At 42.9% G+C, this 21,034-nt stretch overlaps 1 protein-coding gene across 2 annotated transcripts in view; it reads left to right on the top strand.

The window, feature by feature from the left end:
* The window catches only part of LOC109635991 (glutamate receptor ionotropic, kainate 2-like), a 57,181-nt gene extending 37,135 nt beyond the window's left edge, over window positions 1-20,046 (top strand). For both annotated transcript variants that reach the window (XM_069515057.1, XM_069515058.1), the window contains exons 7-16: window positions 1,463-1,606; window positions 2,438-2,545; window positions 2,665-2,778; window positions 2,869-3,075; window positions 4,213-4,436; window positions 8,249-8,367; window positions 9,233-9,450; window positions 10,161-10,386; window positions 13,712-13,962; window positions 16,948-20,046. In XM_069515057.1, coding sequence (XP_069371158.1) covers window positions 1,463-1,606; window positions 2,438-2,545; window positions 2,665-2,778; window positions 2,869-3,075; window positions 4,213-4,436; window positions 8,249-8,367; window positions 9,233-9,450; window positions 10,161-10,386; window positions 13,712-13,962; window positions 16,948-17,112 — 1,776 coding nt within the window. In that variant the 3' untranslated portion in view covers window positions 17,113-20,046. The remainder of the gene's footprint in view (window positions 1-1,462; window positions 1,607-2,437; window positions 2,546-2,664; window positions 2,779-2,868; window positions 3,076-4,212; window positions 4,437-8,248; window positions 8,368-9,232; window positions 9,451-10,160; window positions 10,387-13,711; window positions 13,963-16,947) is intronic.
* The last annotated feature ends 988 nt before the right edge of the window (window positions 20,047-21,034 follow it).

Genomic DNA, 21,034 nt, shown 5'->3' with positions numbered 1-21,034 from the left:
GGATATTGACTGTGTCATAAAAATCCTCCTCTCTATTCAAGAAATAGATTAGTGGAATGGCAGACTCTTTTTCCTAATCAGCATTTGCCACGAACACCACCACCACGCACACCCGAGCACGGACGCACACACACATCCACGCACATGCCGACGCTGGGAGAGCAGATACGGCGCTATAGCTGTTCCATTTCCCAGAGAAGCAGCAGGGATGAAAGAGTGCAGAGATTGGTCTCCCATCCTCTGATCTGCTGCTGCCTTTGACATCAGCAGCCACCAACTCCAAAAGCACAGGAGAACTGGGGGGGGGGGGCAAACTAAAAACTGACAATCTGCCCACCGCGGCAAACAACACGTGAGCTCCCCTCCATCCGCTCTATCCCGCCTTTCCTCCCTCCTCCCTGCTGGAAGGTAGATTTATTCCTTTAATTGGCCTGCCACCATAAATAAGGTTTTGAATAAATTGTACATGAAGCATAATTTTTTTTTGCCCCTCCCAGACCCCTCATGTGTTCCTTCTTCTCCCACGTGGATGGCATGTATGCTTCACTGCGCCTATGGAGACAACATAAGGAAGTGATACGCGCTAAGCAGCGGCTCAGCTTCCTCCTGCTTTTGCGCCCAGCTGTACTGAAGCGCGGATCATTCTCCCCGACAGCCAGCACATCTGCAAAAGACCCTATAGCTGCAGATACTTTGTGGTCTCAAAGTCGTTTTTTTTCATGCTCCTGCGCCGATTGGTCATCCAGGACTTGTCAAATAAGATCACCACAGTGTGTTTCAGCCTGTGCCCACACATGGAAAGAGGATCTGAGCTGTAAGCTGCACTGTGTTGATCTGGGGAAACGTGCAGTGTCTCAAACTGTGTGGACAGAGTGTATGAGCACAGCACATGTTGGAGGCAACGAGGAAAAGATAAAGATAACTCTCAGCACAGCAGCGTGTGAGATTTGAGGTCGAGCATTTACTCCTTTTGATGACTTATTACTGGCGTTATGTGAAGCACCATTCTTCATGTATCCCAGCTATGCTCTGTGTGTATATTTAGCGTGTTATAACAAGTGTGCCAGTCAGAGTTGTCCCATCTGCACTGGTGCCTGTTTTGCGTTGCCTCTCTCTGGGGAACAGGCACACCCATCAGGAACCATTAGTCTTCACACTGACAGGCCGGCCTTCCACTGAGAGACTCTCCCTGGCGGAGCTTTCGCAGTGCCTCAGACAGTGGCCGGGTATTTTTACTAACAGGCTGAGACACTGTGCCATTTGTGCAGGGCTTTTACTTCTGGCATTACTCCTAATTTACGTTCCCTTGTCCCGACTAAGGAGTAAAGCAAGTCACCCGGGACTTCACACGATTTCTTATGCTCCTCGACAGGTGAATAAATGGACGGATTAAAGGTCATGTGGACAAAGGCGATAGACAATTGCTCTAAAATGGCTAATAATATTACCTTCCTGTTTGCAGACGGACGCGGCGCTGATGTACGACGCCGTGCATGTGGTGGCGGTGGCGGTGCAGCAGTCGCAGCAGATCACCGTCAGCTCTCTGCAGTGCAATCGCCACAAGCCGTGGCGCTTTGGTGGGCGTTTCATCAGCCTCATCAAAGAGGTACGAGTCCATCACTAGCATCAGTGCACACTCTGTCTTGACCTTTGACCTCTGGGATCTGCTGAACCCAGAAGCTTTGTTGTTATGTATTGATTTGTGCAGTCACGTGTTTGCGAGTCTTCACTTTGTAAAATCACTGAGATGCTTTTAATGAACTTAATTGCACATTATGCTATTTGCACAAAATTGTGATGATGATATAAATGTCCCAAACACATTTTCCGCAGGGTTTCAACACCCAAATATCCTGATCCATCTGTACTCTAAATAAGCGCTGCATTATTCACAATAACTACATGCTTTTTTTGTGATCTTTCATTCCCTTTCTTCCGCTTCCTCTCCCTGCATATCTCCACTCGTGTTTATATCAAAGCCACTGTACCTTTCCTTAACTCCAGTCAGGGTCAGCCATTTGCTTTGTTCTGCAAAGCTCTCTGGATGGTATCATTGCAGGTAATTTTCAGAATGAGCCATTGTGGTAGCTGGCACTTCATCCCCCCCCCCCCTCCTGTGTCTGCTGTCGCTCTCCATGCCCGTCTGTTCCTCCAATGGCTTTGAAGTGAAACTTCAAGCACAATGAACCACATGCATAATGAAGTCTTACCTGTCAAACTTTCTTCTGTCCCCGCTTCTTTATTGTTTCTTGTTATGTTGTTGAGATAGACAGTGCGGAGAGAGAGCCAGCAGGAATCCGTAATTGGGGAAGAAAAAGTTTTATGTTTAGAGGTTGGATTGATATTGTTGAGAAAGACGATACCTTAAGGTTAATGGAATGACTGCGCTGGATAGCTGAGGATTTTAGATTATTAAGCTGTATTTTATTGTTTGCAGGCTCACTGGGACGGGTTGACGGGACGTGTTCTCTTCAACAAGACCAATGGGCTGAGAACAGATTTCGACCTGGACGTGATCAGTCTGAAGGAGGAAGGGCTGGAAAAGGTGTATCTCTCATTGATGTAGATGCTGATGTCAGAAACATGAAACTGTCAAAAGCATTTTATTTCCTATCTGTAGACAAGACAAGGTGATATGAACTTGACGCTGACTTGTTTCAACAGATTGGAACGTGGGATCCTCCCAGCGGCCTGAATATGACAGAAACTCACAAGAGCAAGACGTCCAACATCACCGACTCTCTGGCTAACAAATCCCTGCGTGTATCCACTATACTGGTAGACAGAGACAAGTCCAAAAACAAAACAACAATCTAATCTAACACACAGGCCTCTGAGCCTCTACACTAATATATCTTCCCTGTACAGGAGGAGCCGTATGTGATGTTTAAGAAGTCAGACAAGCCTCTGTATGGGAACGACCGTTTCGAAGGCTACTGTATCGACCTGCTGAGGGAGCTCTCTTCCATCCTCGGTTTCCGCTATGAGTTGCGATTAGTGGAAGATGGGAAGTTCGGCGCACTGGATGAGAGCACGGGCCAATGGAACGGCATGGTGCGGGAGCTCATGGACCACGTGAGTCAACAAACAGGAAAGATTCAGACGATTCAAAAAATATGGAGAAATCTCCTACGCAAGAGAAAAACTGCTCCTTAACACAGATGAGGGACAATTTTCACATCAAGTTTTTTTTTTCTGTCCAAACTGCCAGTACAGAGCTAATTGTTCAATTTGCTTCCAAAGCAGAACTAATGGTATTTTCGATTTTAGAGTATTCTCTAAAATCAAGTTTCATTTTTCATTATTCCAAATCCACAATTTCTTTTTATTTGAAGGTAATGACTCTCTCTTTTTTTTTTTATTAACAGTTGGAGACTTGAACAAGAAAAGTGGTTAATACACTGGTCTGTTTTTTTAGAATAAGATTAATTATCCACATATTTTAGTGTATATAATACTTTCGACTATATAATGTTCTAGACTATATCATATTTAAAATTAAAATAATTTATTTTGTAATCCAACACCATGGCTCAATTTCTCACTTGGTATAATTAGTAGTTTATGGTTGCTAATAGCATTAGTAAACTTTAGATAGATGTTTCTGACTCACTGAGTAGTTAGTTCATACCCTTCTCTACCTCCGCTAATGGTAAGATAAGACAGAAATGTCTTGTTAAGAAATTAGGTATTTTACTTTCCACCAAAATGAATGAACACAGATAGTGCTAGCAAACAGACAAAGAACCAAAACTGAAAAGAGTTACCAAGAGTTTCAAAACCGTGAAGTAAGGGTTAGCCTTACCCCCACATGGATAAGTAAGTAAGTTATGTCTTGACGGAGTTATGCAAAAATGCTTAGCACCAAAGAAGGCTAATCTTTTTTTCAGAGGGGACAGAGTGTTAATTCGTCACACAGATTAATCTAATCCTAAAATTGTAGCCTCAGTGACTCACCTTTGACGCCGCATAAGAAGGATCACACATCTAACCTGTAATTTCCTGAAAGACTGAGCCTCCCTCCTGCTAATCCAGCCGAACTCATGACCCGGCCTATTTCCTCCGCTCTGTCATGGCCTGGCCTCCTGTACATATTGGCCAGACCAGTCGCAGACAGGAATCAGATGTTAATTCGATTGGTTGTGGGGTTTGTTTTTTTTCCCATTGCTCTTGTCACTAACAACAGTCACCTCCCGTGTTATCTTTTTGCAGAAAGTAGACCTGGCAGTGGCTCCTCTGGCCATCACCTACGTCAGAGAGAAGGTCATCGACTTCTCCAAGCCCTTCATGACGCTGGGGATAAGTATCCTGTACCGCAAGCCCAACGGCACCAACCCCGGGGTCTTTTCCTTCCTCAACCCCCTCTCACCCGATATCTGGATGTATATTCTGCTGGCTTGCTTGGGTGTCAGTTGTGTGCTGTTTGTCATAGCCAGGTAACATGTCAACACTCCCTCTTCTCGTCTCTCCGTCCTCTCTCCATTTCTCACCTACTTGTTTTGCCTGCTTTCTCTAACATAGCGGTCGCTCCCTCTGGAGCTGAAGAGAGTAATTCATTCACTGAAAATCATCAAGCTGTGACCAGTAGAAAAAAACACATATTCCTGTAAATGGCAGTGCATGCTTCTTTATTCTATGGCCTTCGTGATGTAGATATGGTCTAGGACAAAAGAATATAAAACTCACTGTTAAGGAGCATACCAATGTTTTTCACACTGTTATTCATTTTCAGTATAACGAAACATTTCAGATGCTTTCTTTTTGTCAAATTTGGGTTCTCATCATTTAAAAATACAAATGCACAAGCCGTCCACCATGTTACCCAGAAAAGATCTCACTAAGGTTGGGTGCCAAAATGCTAATTGCTGGTATCTACCAGACCCAATCACAAAGCAAATATCACTGCCTCATTTTGGTGCCTGAGCTTTGTACTGAAATAGTGTCCCTATACTTACAGGCAGGATAAACATCACATGCCCATAGTTAACATGACACTTAACTCTGGTGGCACTACTGTTACCATTGTAATATCTTCGTATTTTATCTTCTTATCGTCGACTGTCGCTTTGTGCTTTTTAAAAGAAAATGTATCTGCTCGGGCACCATTTAGAAACAATACTGTTTTTGGAAAAAACCCAGATGATACCCAACCCCACATTTCACAAAAATAAATTGTTTAACCTGAATAATCCGGAAAATAAATATTGTATATGAGCTTAAGCAAAAAGGAAAACACTGGTATGACTCTTTAAAACGGATTCCTCACACTTTTCCAGGCGTTTTTTCACACAAGCCTCACAAACTGTAAAAATCAGCTCTGCATTATTAATCAACTGTAAGAATTGTCCAAGTGCAATGTTGACATTGTGCGAGCGCAGTTCTTACAACATCTGCATGATCCCACCTCCCTGAACCACCGATGCATGAACGACGTAGAGATGATGTAGATGTGTGTGTTAACCCCAGGGCTCCTCGTCTTCCGCTTTGATCTTCGGAGTGTTTGGGTTTAATACACATTCCATTAAATGTTACCGGCAAAATGATCACATGAGAGGAAAGCTGCAACTGTCACCTAAGTTAGCTCAGAATATGCAAATTATATACCCATAGCCCTTTGCTTCCACAGTTGTGTCAGGGTAAGTGATTAGCATGTTATATAATATTGATGCTCTTCTCTTTTATGAATCAGTCTGTCTCTTGTCTGCGTGCATGCTTTGTGCCGTCACTGTGGCAGTGAGTATTGTTTGTCCTCAGCGACCAAAACAATGTTCAACAAAGTTTAAATCTGAAGTACAGCGTTCGCCACAGGTCACCGAGCCGGTTCTTTCATAATTGTATAGTATTGATCACACAACCAACAATTGATCGGCCAATCCCTCGAATGCAGAGTATATTATTTTCTCTAATCCCCTGCAAATAGAGCGAGGGGAGTGAGTTTATGAAGTCCTGCTTTTTTTTTGCGTAATAAAACACCTCACTCACACCAGGGATTCACAACATCTTTGAACCACTTCCCACACGCACACTGTTTTCCTATCTCATTTCAAGCTCCAGAGAAAAACTTGCTTCCAGCTCTGTTTGTGGATGAATTGATTTCTCTCTTTGTCAACATAACAAATGATATTCTTCTTGCAAAAACAGAAAAACCTGTTCTGTGGAATGGCTGATTTAAATTGCATGATAACATGTTACCAGGCCGTTGCAGTTTTGCAGCCCGAATCCCGGACTGGTGTGATTTTAACGTCCCCCAACTCAGCCTCTTCACTTGGCCTGAGAGAAGAAAGGCAACAGATCTATAAAGCCAGCCAGAGTAATTGAATCCAACAGACAGTTAATGGAGGGAGCGTGTTGTGTTATTGTGGCCAGGGACGTGCGAAGAGGAGGAGGAGGAAGGGGAGTGGTGGGGAGAGGGAGAATCTTTTTAGAATTCCGTGTGCAATTCCACATGTCCCTCATGCTCGGTGTGAGGAGGTGACCTTATGTCTGCGTGTTCCACATCCCCTTCTTCCTGGTGATCGGTGTGCAGTACACGGCCCGCAGGAATATGGGCCAGCTGCAAGCAAAGGTCATACAGAGGAGGCATCGGGCCTGGTGCGTGCACAATACTCATGTAGACACAAACACAATCCAATCAAGTGTGTTTCAGAGATTTACACCCACTACAAGCACATATCTCCTGATGGCACCCACAGTTTGCCTCAGGCTGCAGCTAAACATTATATGTGACATCTGTGAACAACATAAATAAATCATCACAGAAAATATTTGACTTTGAGATGAATTTGTTTGAGCCAATGCAAATACAGTCGCTACCACGGAGAGCTGCACTCCCACACAGCTATCAAGGCACATGCACAAACATTCATGCACCAGCAGCTTGATGCACCTAGGCATGAAACCACACACACACACACAGACACACACACTGTATTCCGCTCAGCTCCACAAGGCCATTGTGCCATTTCAGTTGCCTGTGGTTCCAAGGAGACGGAGCTCATTGACATTCCAGTAAATCAGGCATCCTGATGGAGTTGGCGGGAGGAATTATAGTGTGTCATCGCAGCCGCAACCACGTAGATGATTCCCAAGGGAACGGCGGAAAGAAATAGCTGTAAAGGAAGAGCAGCATGAGAAAAATGTTGCCACTTTCACGATGCTTGTAAAATGAGACTCTTAATTAGGCTGCTGCAGCAACAAAGAGCGATCAGAGACATATCTGGATGCAGATGTACAGCAGTCCGGCAGTGCGGATAATAGTGCCATCGCTGATTATATAACATTTGGTTTTGTAATCTGTCAAATGCTGCTTTGTGTCTGTGTAAACACGGTGTGGACATATATAGAATTATATATGTGCCCACCGGATTATAAGCATTCAGCGTGTTGGGGAACAGCTCCTAAACAGCCTAACCTGATGGACCCCTCAACTCTGCATAAGCAATGTTCCCTCCATCAACCACTTCAGCACAAACTCAATCAGTTCCTGATGCTTAACGCACACCCAATCACCCCGCGCTAATGCCATGCCACTTTTACTTAGGATAATAGATGAGAAATGTCCACGACTGACCTGAAGATACTGACAATCAGCTGAGGCAAGCAGCAAGAGGATGGGGAGGGGTGAAAGACGGAGGTTCGCAGGGAGAAGCAAGGCAATCTGGGGGAAAAAATGAGGTGCGGGTCGTTGGAGAGGGAATGGTGCAGGATATGGAACGGAGATGTAGGTGTGAGGGGAATGTGACAAAATATAGGAAAATCAGCGAGGGAGGAACAGAGGTGGCTCTTAGGGGAAAGGAGAAGGAAGAAGGAGAGACCAATTCCCACTATGCTGACGTGGAGGGGGGCAGTGTTGCGTCTGGAGAGTAATGGTGATTGCAGTTGCTGGGGGAAATGCATAAAGGCTCCTGAGTCAGTGAATCCAAATGAGCCCCAAAGATCATCACGTACTAGGACATTATAGCCAGTGACAGTGTTATTCCAGACTATTGATCTGAGTTCACAATAAACTGATGGCATTTGAATATGCCAATAAGTTGATCTCAGCAAAAGCTTGAATGATTTGCTTTGGCCTCTGCAGAAGCTCTGACCCTGAGGCCACAACACAGGTTTCCTCCACATTTACATTCCCCTTTTTTCCTGCTCAGTGTTCTAAAATTTATAATTTGTTCTGCTGTTTAATCTGCGCCAGCGAACACACTGTTCTTTGCTTTGTGCTGACATATCTGTCTCTGCTCTCTCTCCTTTATAGGTTTAGCCCTTACGAGTGGTACAACCCGCACCCGTGCAACCCCGACTCAGATGTAGTGGAAAACAATTTTACGCTGCTCAATAGTTTCTGGTTTGGAGTTGGGGCTCTCATGCAGCAAGGTAGTTGCCTCAGCCTGTGGCTGCTGTTGCTCTGTGGAGCTTGAGCTCTCTATATCCCACTGTCTCTGAGGGACGGGTTGTTTTATGCACGCCAGTGGCAACAGAGAGATCTCTGGGGGTCCAGACGGAACTTAGAGTAAATGTGCATGTAATGGTTTTTTAATTTAATCAACTGAGCTCATAGGAATGCAGTAAAGCTACAGTGAATGTGGCCTAAAGAGAAGTATGTATGAGAGGGATTTAAACCTCCCTCATACCACTTGAGTAAAATCAAATTACCTTTGTTTTAAAAGCTTATGATTTAAACATTTTAAAAACCTGCAGCACAAACAGTCTTTGAATCTACGAGAGCACTGCACTACCCGTAGTCCTCTCCTCTTGCCCCTGGCCCCTCAGCACCTGGAGATCAGTGGGGTGTGGAGTCAGGATGTGAGGTTACCTTGGGTACATGACTCTCTGGCCCAAACAGCCTGTCACTTCTTCACAGTGTCATTATTAATCAGTATTCAATGTGTTTATTTGATTGGATTGATTTTTGCAAAGCCTATTTCCCCCAGAGGACGTTTTAAACGGCACTTCACCGTGTCTCCTGCATTATTTAAACCACCCGCTTGTGACTGAGACAAGATAATTTCACTAGTTTGAAATCCAACTGTCACCTTGTTTTGAGAGCTCTATCAAGTGATTACATCTTGACGCGTGCGGCACACGTCCCGCCGCTGATGACTTGAAAAGTGTTCTTGAAACAAGTTGCCTTGTTTTTTTTAACTGATCAGGATAAACAATTAAATACAAGACTGGAATCATAATGTGGAATTGCTGAGATGTTTTTGCAGTGTAACATGCCACCTCCCTCACACACCAGGATCAGAGCTCATGCCCAAGGCCCTTTCGACTCGAATAGTGGGAGGCATCTGGTGGTTCTTCACCCTCATCATCATTTCCTCGTACACGGCCAACCTGGCGGCCTTCCTCACCGTGGAGAGGATGGAGTCGCCCATAGACTCGGCCGACGACCTGGCCAAACAAACTAAAATCCTGTACGGCGTGGTGGAGGACGGTGCCACGATGACCTTCTTTAAGGTAGCTGGGTCAGCATATTATAGAGTCGTCCAATGAAGAATCTTTCTTTCTCCGTTATTAAAGTTATAATCTTCAGCATGCTGGCTTTACAGTGACAAAACAATGTTGTTTCAATCAAGAAATCAGTGGATGATAATTGCCACTGCAGTCTGATTTCATTCCGCACTTGGTTGCAAGTCGCTTTTCACACAAAAGGAACCCCACTGTGCTCTGGGGTTTGTTACCTTCCTGAGAAGTTGGAGTTGAGCAAGAATCCTCTGCTGAGAACTGGCATCAAAGAAACGCTGAAAACGACTGTGGCTTGTTTTGTAGATGCATTTTAAAAATTGAATTTCACAATAAAAGCCACCAGTTTAACACTTTAAGCACGAAGCAGCAGCTCAGTTTGCATCAGCAGTAACTTAATGCTTCTCTTACATGGTGAGGGATAACATTAAACCGTATGTGGCAGTGGGAAGCCCTCATGCCAAGGTAGTACAGTACAGAAACTACCTTATAAAGAGGTATTTAAGATTGAATGGCTCCTGCTGAATAATGCTGAATGAAAAATAGTACCATTAAAATCTTGTTTCACAGAAATATTAATGTACTTTGCTTTAGTTTTGTAAGTAAGTTTGGTCATCTGTCAGTATTTAGAGCAGGCCACCATGTTTTAACTCTTAATGCTGCGTCCATTCTCATCCTGCTCCTTTTCCTCTGGTGACTTGCAGAAGACGAAAATCTCCACCTACGACAAGATGTGGGAGTTCATGAACAGCAGGAGGCAGTCCGTGGTGGTGAAGGATGTGGAGGAAGGAATCCAGCGCGCCCTGACCTCGGACTACGCCTTCCTCATGGAGTCCACCACCATCGAGTTTGTCACGCAGCGCAACTGCAACCTCACGCAGATCGGGGGCCTCATAGACTCCAAGGCCTACGGAGTGGGAACACCAATGGGTAGCTGACCTCAAATATGCGTCTGTGTTGTAAAAATGTTTGAAATGGCTTTGAGTCAAAGAGATTCTGTAGATACCATGCGACAGATGAAGGTGTATGGATGATGGATAAGCTCTGAGAATGGAAAGGTTGACCTTTATTGATGGGGTCGCGGGTATAATAGTTGGACAGAGTGAGGTGTAAAAGGTTTAGCTTAATGAAAAGTGAATGGCTCAAGAGGTTGAATTTATGGATAAGGTTAAAATGTGCCTAGGGCTAAAAAAAAAAAACACACGCCAATCCAGCTAAACCTCTTTTTTTTATAGCTTTAATGATTTTCTCACAGTTTTTATTTACAGAAGCAAACCTGGGTTAAAATAAAGGCTCACAAATACTTTTAAAGTCAACACTGAGCTCACACAAGTGCAAGACAGTGGCACAATCACAGAAACCCAAAAGTCAATTTGGTGCAATTCCCTGTGTGATACTTGACACTGTTTGAATTGGGTTGTGCATTGGAACACAACAACAAAGCACTTCAGAAAGTATAAAGCAAGCTCTAACAACAGTGTTAAACTGCTTATTCAACCCAGTTACAGTCAAACAAATTGTGCCCTGACATTTTAAAGCCGTTCTCCTTTAGTAAACCAATCTTCTTTTGTTTGTTTTTTTACCAAACAATATCACGAATCAGATATTATCCCCCAAAAGTTTTGCCACTTATGTCATATCGTATGACAGCGTTAATAAATGTGCAGCTCACACCCCTGGCATTCGCAGGGACCCTGGCCGAGAGCCGCTGATAAGCCAGTGATGGTTCCAGTCCTGGTGTCATGGAGGTCAGAGTAGTCATGACGAGGCCAGGGAGAGCACTGCGACCTACTGTAATGGCCACATCTATCATCGGTGATATGAAGGCTATCAAAATATAAAAGATTAATTCCGGCCATCCACATCTGGACCCGGGTGCCGCTGATGAGTGTGAGGCAGTTATAGATCTGCAGAGATGCCGTGATTGCCACGGCTGTAACAAAGCTGAGGTGATGCTGTGAAATATAGTCCCACTGTGGCGTCATAAGTGCACAAGTACTTCCACTGACGCCCTTGAGATGGACGCAGACCGAGAACGTCTCTTTTTTACATTCATGTTGCAGCACAGTGTATCAAATATATGACTGCGAAATATAGCCCGAATCATTTTAACTCAGCTGTAAGTGGTTAAGTATTCAAATGCATAAAAAAAATAACGATTTAAAATGTCCTCTCTCAAAGTTATTACTGCCCACTAACTCATTTCAATCTCTTACCCTGATGTTCATTGCTCGGTATTTCAGAAATAAAGCTGATTATAGCCTGTAAAATGTTTCCTCTGTGATAGAAGAGGGCTGGAGATAATTACTTTATTAGTTCAGAGTGAGCTCTGTGTTGGTGCCAGCGTTCCTCTGCAAAGAGAGGGAATCCTTTTTTTGTGTGTCTGTGTGTGGCTTTCTCCTTATGTCCTTGTCCCAAACCCAATGAAGACCTCAGCCCGCACGTCAACCTTTAGCCCATAACTTTTGCCCCGCTGAGCACTGTTTAGCAGCTCATTCCCCGTAGGGCTGTTACAGCAATAAACCAGAGCAAGCCGTATAATAAGTCTTAACCGTTTAGCACTTGTCGGTTTTCACACGTCCTGTTCCCAGAACGCAAATGCGTCATCTACCGCTATCGACTTAAACTGTGATCGCATTAATACTTGAAGCCAGACAGTGTGGGAGTGATGGATGTCCTCTGGTGTTGAACATCTGTCAGGTAGTTGTGTATGCACGGTGTGTCAAGCGCGGTGCTCTAACATTCACTCAGGCCCCACTCTCCATATCCTCCTCTCGAAGGACCCGTCCTATTAGCATTTATCCAAGGCCTTCTTTGTTAGGCCATCATTAATCATTTGAAATATGAGCGACGCCGGAATCGGGGGACTTGGATATTTGATAGATCTCTCATCTTCAAATGGGTTAGCGAGCATATGCCTTTCACATGCATAGACGGTACATGACTGCATGTTCAGAGGACTACAAATCTGCTGCACATGCACAGAATGTAGATATACATTTGCTCTTTCGGGTATCGAACTGTGCACGTCATAAAGAAAAGCACTTGAAAAATGTATTATTAGTATTTATGAACAGAGAAGCTGCTGTTCAAAAATCAGCGGTGTACAATGTATTTTTCAGTTTTCGTATCATGTCCTCTTTGTCAGTCTAAAGACACAGAGACTGTGAGATGAAGGGATGATGGATGGCGATGGATAAATGATAGATGAGACAGAGGGGGAATCAACTAAAGTGGCTGACAGGCAAAACTGTTCTGGAGCAGCAGACAAAGTGATGCTACCTTCTACCTGGGGCCAGATTCAGTTCAGCTCCCCGAGAGTTTTAGCCGCAAATTGTAAAATGATTTTTTTGTGTGTGTTGCCAGAATAAAAAAAAAATCCCATTTCACTGGTGTTTCAAGTCAGCGTGAATTAGCCGAAATGACTTAAATGTACCAACGGCCTTCATTATGTACGATTTCTGTTATCGCACAAACACACCAACAAGCTTTTAAAGGAGTTTATAAATGAAACATGAATGTTCACAGTTAGTATTAATCTAACTGTGTGTGCGCGATGCCTTGTTGTGTCACACACGCTGTGGATAGGAAAAGAACACGACCCCACTCGGGTTCTCTGCAGCGTTTACTTCTCCTTTGATCACGGCAGCACCTGCTGTGCTTTAATGCCTTGGCGCTAATTCTGGCGCCTTCCCACTGTCTATGGATTGTGGTGCTTTTACTCAACATGATATCAGCCTGCATTAAAAAACACGCACACACACACTTTTAGAGAAACCCTATCTCCGGTTCACACAAATAATCCCACACCCATGTGCACCCGTGTAACATACACCCCACCGGGCTGCCCTGATTTGCCTGTTTATGTGCAGCATATATGGCGTCTGAAAGCGCGTGCAAACAGCAGCTAATTCGTCAGAGTCAACAGCAGCTCGGTCGCACAAAGCCATGTCTTTGTTGCCAACTCCCTGTGCGTTAGAATTCACACACTGTGGAGAGGAGTGAGAATTTTGGAATCACTCTGTGAATGTAGGGATTAGTGGGATTTGAAGGAGGACTTACAAAAAAACTCCTTCTGAGCAGCCAACAATAACATGACATGTTATATGATCATATACGAGCAAGTTTTACATATATATATATATATATATATATAGAGCAATGACAATGATATACTCGGCATAATCTCTTTTTTCCCCTCTATTTTGCTGTTATTCGTGTTCACCGGCCTCATGTTGTGTTTTTGTCCCTGCAGGCTCTCCATACAGAGACAAGATCACTATAGCCATTTTGCAGCTGCAGGAGGAAGGGAAGCTGCACATGATGAAGGAGAAGTGGTGGAGGGGGAACGGCTGTCCTGAAGAGGAGAGCAAAGAGGCCAGCGCCCTGGGGGTGCAGAACATCGGCGGGATCTTCATCGTGTTGGCTGCGGGACTGGTGCTGTCAGTGTTCGTGGCCGTGGGGGAGGTCCTCTACAAGTCTAAACAGAACGCACAGCTGGAGAAGGTACTGCAGCCATTTCTGACACATTCACAGCATCAGACATTCTGCTGTATTTCTGTTGTTCTGTCTCACTCATTTCCTCTTAAGCTGTGTTACATTTTGTATTTGACATCACTCATATTTATTCATGTCTCAGTTTCTAAATTTAGATTATTCTGAAGGGGGATTGAACAAACAAAACCCAAAATAAAATAAAACACAGCATGCACGCATACATTTAATTTGCATTTCCATTTTGTTTCATTAATTTCCAAATATTTGTTTGAACCCAGCCCAGGTTGGGTATCCACACTCTGAGGTACAGCTACAAAAAGACTTAGGTTGATATTCTATTCACTTGATCTGCTTATCTCAGACCTCTGAAACCTCATATTAGCACCGGCTGCGCTTAATTATTCATTTTTGCCACCTTTATTAATTTGATTTCGCATCATTACCGGATCAACGATAAAACCCTTATCCTTTAATCACATGATTTATATTAAATGAAAACATACGTCTCCTGCCTCTGGTTATGTTCCTATACTCGCAAGAATAATTCCAGCCACTTCATCTGGGCTCTATTTCAGTGCACATGATTCATCGCAGTGTGGAGTATAAGCATTTAGGTGCATTTGAACTTGTGAAGTGATGTGGTGAAGGTACATTTGATAGCGCATATTTAAATTATTTACATCCACAGAATTACAGCTCTACGGTATTTTACTTTATTGCCATGGAAATTCATTTCTGGCTTTTTTTTTACGGGCTGCATATGTTTCAGAGAACATCCTTGATGACATTAATCAAGAGCTGCAAGACTGGGTCACAATATTCAGATAATTTGCAAATGCCACAGTCTGTGGGCTACTAAGGTGCAAGTAATCTACATCCCGACTACAAGCCTCTCGTTCTCCGTTTTCTTGCCCTGCCAACCTCCTTCACCATAACATCGCCAGGTTTCCTCATTTTTTTTCTTTTCCATCCCCCATGTTTGCCATCTTTCCCCCTTCGGTCTAATCCGTATCCCTCCTCATTATTTTTCACCATTATTTCCCCCGCTCACCCTCCCTGACCCTCTCCACTTCCATAATCACTCATCTTTTCGCGAGTGCACAAAATATCTCATTCGTATGCCAGACAAACAAATGTAAAAGCGGAGAAACAAACAGAAATACCTGGTGCATAAGCCACCCACAGATATCCATTTGACACACCCACACAAACAGAAAAATAATAGCTTCATACTTTAATGCTCTCCCTCCTCTCTTATATCTCCTCTCCTCCCACACCCTCCGAGAATTTGAATTAGATTTTGCATAATCAGTAAGTGAATGTGTGTGAATTTGTCTTTGCAACGTCGGCACACAAGCATATTGGCATTTTATGGGATTTCACACCACATGCATTATGCAGGGACAAACAGACGCTCATATTACAGAAGTTACATAACACGTGTCAGCGTGAGTGGGTGATGGATGCTTTAAAAGAAGCTACCAATATTTTTAGGGGGATTTAATCTGTTGAAAGTGAATGTTTCGTCTTTTCTGCAGTGTCTTAACATTTTCGTCTTGCGTGCCAAAAACTACGAGTGTTGTTGAGTGCGTTTTGCTCTGGATTTAGCTCCTGGCAGCGAGCGAGAGCCTCTGGAGCAGCATTCAGACCTTTATGTGACAAAAAGGAGGAAATCTGGGACACATCAGACCTTTAAGTCCTGTTTTTCAAAACATTGTTCAGTCATTCAGTGAATAGCTTTGACTTTTCTCTGTGTCCATTGCTGGAACTCAACTTTGAGTTTCACAGTCTGTTCACGCCCACACAGGTGCTTTTTAATTACTGCAGCTGATTGGACCCGCTGCTCGGGTTAAATATGGGCGGAACCCCGTAGGAGATTTATGATGTCACTAATCTGCGAGCACCAATAAGAGTGATGTTAGGGCAGCGAGTCATCCCGCCCTGACAGGTGCTACAAAATTAACAGAAGAGTGGAGCTGTCAGTCAAAACCCAGTTTGTCCACGCCCACACAGTCCTGAGGACACGGCTCATCAGAAAACTAAAGGTGGACTGAGGCTTTAAAGAATAAAAAGTCAATCTATAATAACATTTGCTGACTGTACTTCTAACTTGTTGATTATAAATAGCATTGTTAGATTTCTCAATCTTATTTTTTTAACACAAATACCGATGTTACCCCTTAAAATCTAATAGTTTATTTGACATACTCAAATGCAAAAGCTCATAGTTATATAACTGATAGGTCAAAATACAAGTATGACAACTAATTTAAAAGGTAATGACTTCTTAAAAGAAAACAAAGGGTCTCTTGAGATCAATATCGATTATTTCCTGATTGGAAGGACAACAGCATAATCACCATCACACAACATTAAACAGAAAGAAGAAGAAAAAACACATGTCATTAAAGGCACAATGTCAACCATATGTTGGTCCAGTAACTCATAAATGTTAATATAATGTGAGGCTTAATTGATTTCTGAAATATCAACGCCACTGTTTGAATCATTTTTAAAAATCCAATGTTAGTGCCCCCCACTTGTAAACAAAAGACTCTATGCTCTATTTGTCTTTTCTACAATTTTTATGTCTAACATCGTCTATCTTATCTTTCATCCATGCATGTGTTGCCTTCCTCATGATTGTAAGGTACTTTGTCTCAACCACTGTTGTTTTTAATGGTGCTATATGAATGAATGAGTGCTTTCCTGGTCCAGAAGAAGAATGAAAAACAATCGTCTTCAGAATTGACTTTAAAACGCTAAAGTCCCAATGAAATTGTACAAGTAACCTTTTGTTAAAAATGGACAGTCCAAAATGTGTTGCTAGTATGGAAGCAAATACATTTTCATCATGTTTTCCAGACATGTATCCTTGGAGAAACCTCTACCACAGCATTAGCAGTACACAGTAGAGTTGTGTAAGTATGTGTAATGTGCCAGATGTCATGGTGCCGGCCATAACTTTTCCTTCTGTCCCGTTGCCTCCTGCAGCGGTCATTCTGCAGTGCCATGATGGACGAGCTACGCGTGTCTCTGAAGTGCCAACGCCGGCTCAAACAAAAGCCTCAGCCCCCCGTCATCGTTAAGACCGAGGAGGTCATTAACATGCACACGTTCAATGACAGGAGACTCCCGGGAAAGGAAACCATGGCGTGAGCGCTAAACGCACCCCAAAACACTCCCCAGTAAAACCAACGAGAGGACAGGGGGAGACTGGGAGACATTAACGCTGACTTAACCCCAAACTGAAGTTAGCAGTCCAAAAACAGGATTCCTTTTGAACCCACTTGCTTATGTAGACAGATGTTTCCTGTGGAAATATAGAAACCTGAGCAGTGTCACCTCACTGTGACGTTCACTATTTTGAAGGGAGCTGGAAAAGGAAGGACTTGTGGGGATTTTTGTGCTGATGACGTGTGTAAATTGAAACGATCCGAGTAGGTTTGGGATAAAAAACATAAGTGTGAACACACACGTAACACATGTATGCACACACGCTCATCTGACACCTGTGCAGAAGGGAAAACTCTATTGTGACAGTAACACCAGATGTAGATTTTTCTGTTGATGTCAATGCCCTTTTGTCTTACCTCCATGTGTGTGTGACACCCCCCTCCCCCCGCCCTCCCCTTTGTTCCCTCCCTCCCTTCAGTAGCTTGAGTTCCTTTCAAATGATTTGAGCAAACGCTAATCTCACACCAACAGCGGGAGCGGTAGACTGATCCAAACGGTTTACTGACGTGAAACTGATGTATAAAAGTGATGTTTAGTTCGGATTCATCTATGCTGACCTTGTTGACCACCCATCGTTTTCTTCTGTAACGCCTTTCTAGTGCCAAAGGTCTGCCATTGTATAAGAACTTCCCATCATGCCTACTATGTTCGAAGCCTCCAAAAGCAAACGTACACTGTCAAAGTCCTCATCCATGTCCATCCTCACGCGCGGTCTGCAGTTTTCACTCTGTATCGGTTGTTGTTTAAAATGCAGTATTTCTACAAAAATGTTTGTTTTTGTACAAGAACAAGAAGTTTTGTAGTACTTTGTATCATGGTAGCCCCTCCCGTGGATAAAATATGTAGCAGATACCAACTCAGCCCTCAAACTCTGACAACAGGCGGCGGCTGTGGGGCTCAAAACTCTGCTGTGTAGGGTTCATCTCTGTCTCTCATCGTCCAGAGATTCAGTCTTTTTTTTCGGTCTCGTGGGGCCAACGATTACAGTGTCTGGGGACAATGTGGTGGATTTTGGTGGGTATATAAGAACAATGGAACTGTAAGCGAAGGTGGTGACTCATTCTACAAATTGCAACTGTCAGCATCATCCGTAACGAGCGGTTATTGTGGCTGAGTCATAGTAAAATATGCGAGTTTAGCTTGTAGATACCAGGCGATGATGTTGCTATCATGCTACATTTTAGCCTCAGGAAAACTGTAAAAGAAAAAATCTGATTTTATCATGAGACTTTTTTTAGTATCAAGTCTCACTTTTATAGATTAGTGGAAATAATGTAATAAAAAAATATAATAATACAATACACTGTACCCTATACTGGGTTTTTTGAGGTCATTGGTGATGATATATCAGTATTTTTTTCAATTTAATTTTGATCATGTCCCACCCCTTCACAAAAGTTAATGAAAATGATTTAAGTATTTTTTTTTGCGTAATCCTTCTAAATAGCAAACAAACAAATACATTTGATATGGATTCATTCTAACCAGGACATGTAACAGTAAAAGAAAATCAGCTTGTTCTCTAAACTACTTAGGACCTAGTTTTATTTTACTGCAGTTTCTTGTCACTTATCAACTGATATATACGTTTATTCCAAAATATCTAAATTAAGATTAGCCTGACCACATTGTCAGAAAAGCTTTACAAATAATTCATTATAGTGATAAGAGTGTTCTGTTCAGTTTGGTTATTAATACATCAGGGTATTGATAAGGCCATCATTTCTTTAAAAAGAGTTTTATATTTGGGTAGAAATCTCATATTTTAAACTTATTACAGAAATATTTCCATTAGGACTCGATGATGGACAGAAATGTCACTAGAAAATGTAGATATTTACACCACAGGGTCTATTATGGGGATCTTCTGGAGCTTTCTGTCATTTCATGGTCATCATCAGGGGATGTGAGATTTGAGGCGTGCTATGCTTTTTCAGTTTTCCCTTATTCCTCTAGTGTTATAGGTTTTCTGTGTATTTATAAAAGTCTATCAGACAGAGGCTGAAATTAAGATTATGAACCTGAACATGAGCATAATTTGTCTCCTTTAAGCCAACGTGAGATGAGAAATCTGAACAGTGGCTGATGAGGATCATGTCATATGACTAGGAGCTCCAGTTTGGCCACTTAACGAACCCTGTGGTGATATTATTTTTTTTCAACTGCTGATTTTAAGCTCAAGAGGGAATTTATAAGTTACTTGTCAATGTATGAAACATTACGGCTGCAGGTGTGGGAATAACGGCCAGCATCAAGGCACTTTGCTGTTTGTTACCATATATGATGATGATGATGATGATGAAGAAGATGATGGCGTTGGTGGCGGCGTGTGGGCAGAGCAGATCATTTATCCACTAATTGTCTCCAAACGTGTATTCTCTTCACCATCACACGTGGCCCCACTGCACCTCATGTATGACGCTGTTCCACGTTGAGAAATGACAAGCATACTCGGTGGGTCACGACATCCCTGACCCTGTCGTCTCATTCGACCAGTTTAATCATTTGGTCTGTTGTTCCACAGATTCCAAAAAACTAAAAGAAGAAATCAAAGCTGGCGATGCCATCTCAGCTGTTCATGAATGGATATAGTTAATGACTTATTTCATTTGCACATTATGAAGATTGACAGAGGAGACGTACGCCTGGAACCCGTTGGCGTTCTACCAGTGTGGCTTGTCATTTTCCACCCATAGCTAAATCTATAAGCTGAACCGATCGAGTACCCGAAAAAATCATTTATTCGAAACGACTACAAAGGCTTTGCTGTCCTGTCGAAAACAAAAATGAGCTCATGGAATTTGACATTGATGCAAGGTTTTACAAATAATGTCATTAAAAAATGTCATAATTGTAGTATGTTTTCATTTTATTTTGGTAAGAGATGCAGCAGAAAACGGGGATATGTTGTGGAATCTCTTTGCAGAGTGCGTTCAATGATGAGCACTACATCCTGCAGTATTCTGAAATGTCAGACTCTTCCTATTGATTAAATGCCCAAACAGTTGATTTGTATTATCTAAATGACTACATTAGGTAATTGCTAAATTGTTAATTAAATTAGGATTGTGAGTATGTTTGGGCAGCTGTTTTTTCCTGACTGGCTGTTGGGTGCATCTATCCACCTGGCTGTGTGCCGGGACCACACACTCAGAAATCGGGAATCTAGATGACTGTAAGTATATAGAAGTCACAATGATACGCAGGAGACTGCACAAACCTTCTGACTCTCCGATTTTTTTCATTTTTTATTGTTATTTTCCTCCCACAGACGACAGCGGGCGGTCAGACAACTCCAGCTTTTTGTTTCTTCTGCGGGTAATGATGAAAACTGTTTCTGCGGGCCGACCTCTGCCGCCACAACATAAATGGCCACCCTGTCTGCCCTCCAGATTGACAGGGAAGGTCAGAGCATGCGTCGGTGCGTTCAGCAGGGGCCGTTTAGTCTGTCACACTTATTTCCATCATATTAAGTCTTCTTCCTTCTTTTCCTAAGTGGTCGTTGGAAAGGTATCCTTAGATAACATCTTGTTCATTAGGCAATTAATGGCTGAGATTGCGTTGTGGACAGAAAATTGCTTTCTGAATGTGACTTTGGTTTGTCATACAGATATTAGAGGGTAATAGCACCTGCCAAGGAAGGTTCGGGGAAGGAGGAAATGTATTCCTCAGCTCATTTCCCAGTGAGTTTAATAATTCAGGATTACAGAGTAAGAATCATGTCGACCCACTTTGATCTTTCTCAGTGGAACAAGAAGAAGAAGTATATGCACTTGTAAAGTCATTATGTACAGTAAGGGTGGGAGATAGAATAAATATCATCAGAGGTTTTACCATAGTTTAT

Source organism: Paralichthys olivaceus, chromosome 19, assembly GCF_024713975.1.
Source record: "Paralichthys olivaceus isolate ysfri-2021 chromosome 19, ASM2471397v2, whole genome shotgun sequence".
Lineage (NCBI taxonomy): Eukaryota > Metazoa > Chordata > Actinopteri > Pleuronectiformes > Paralichthyidae > Paralichthys > Paralichthys olivaceus.
The sequence above is the reverse complement of the archived record's forward strand: the minus strand, read 5'-3'. Positions and strand labels throughout refer to the sequence as shown.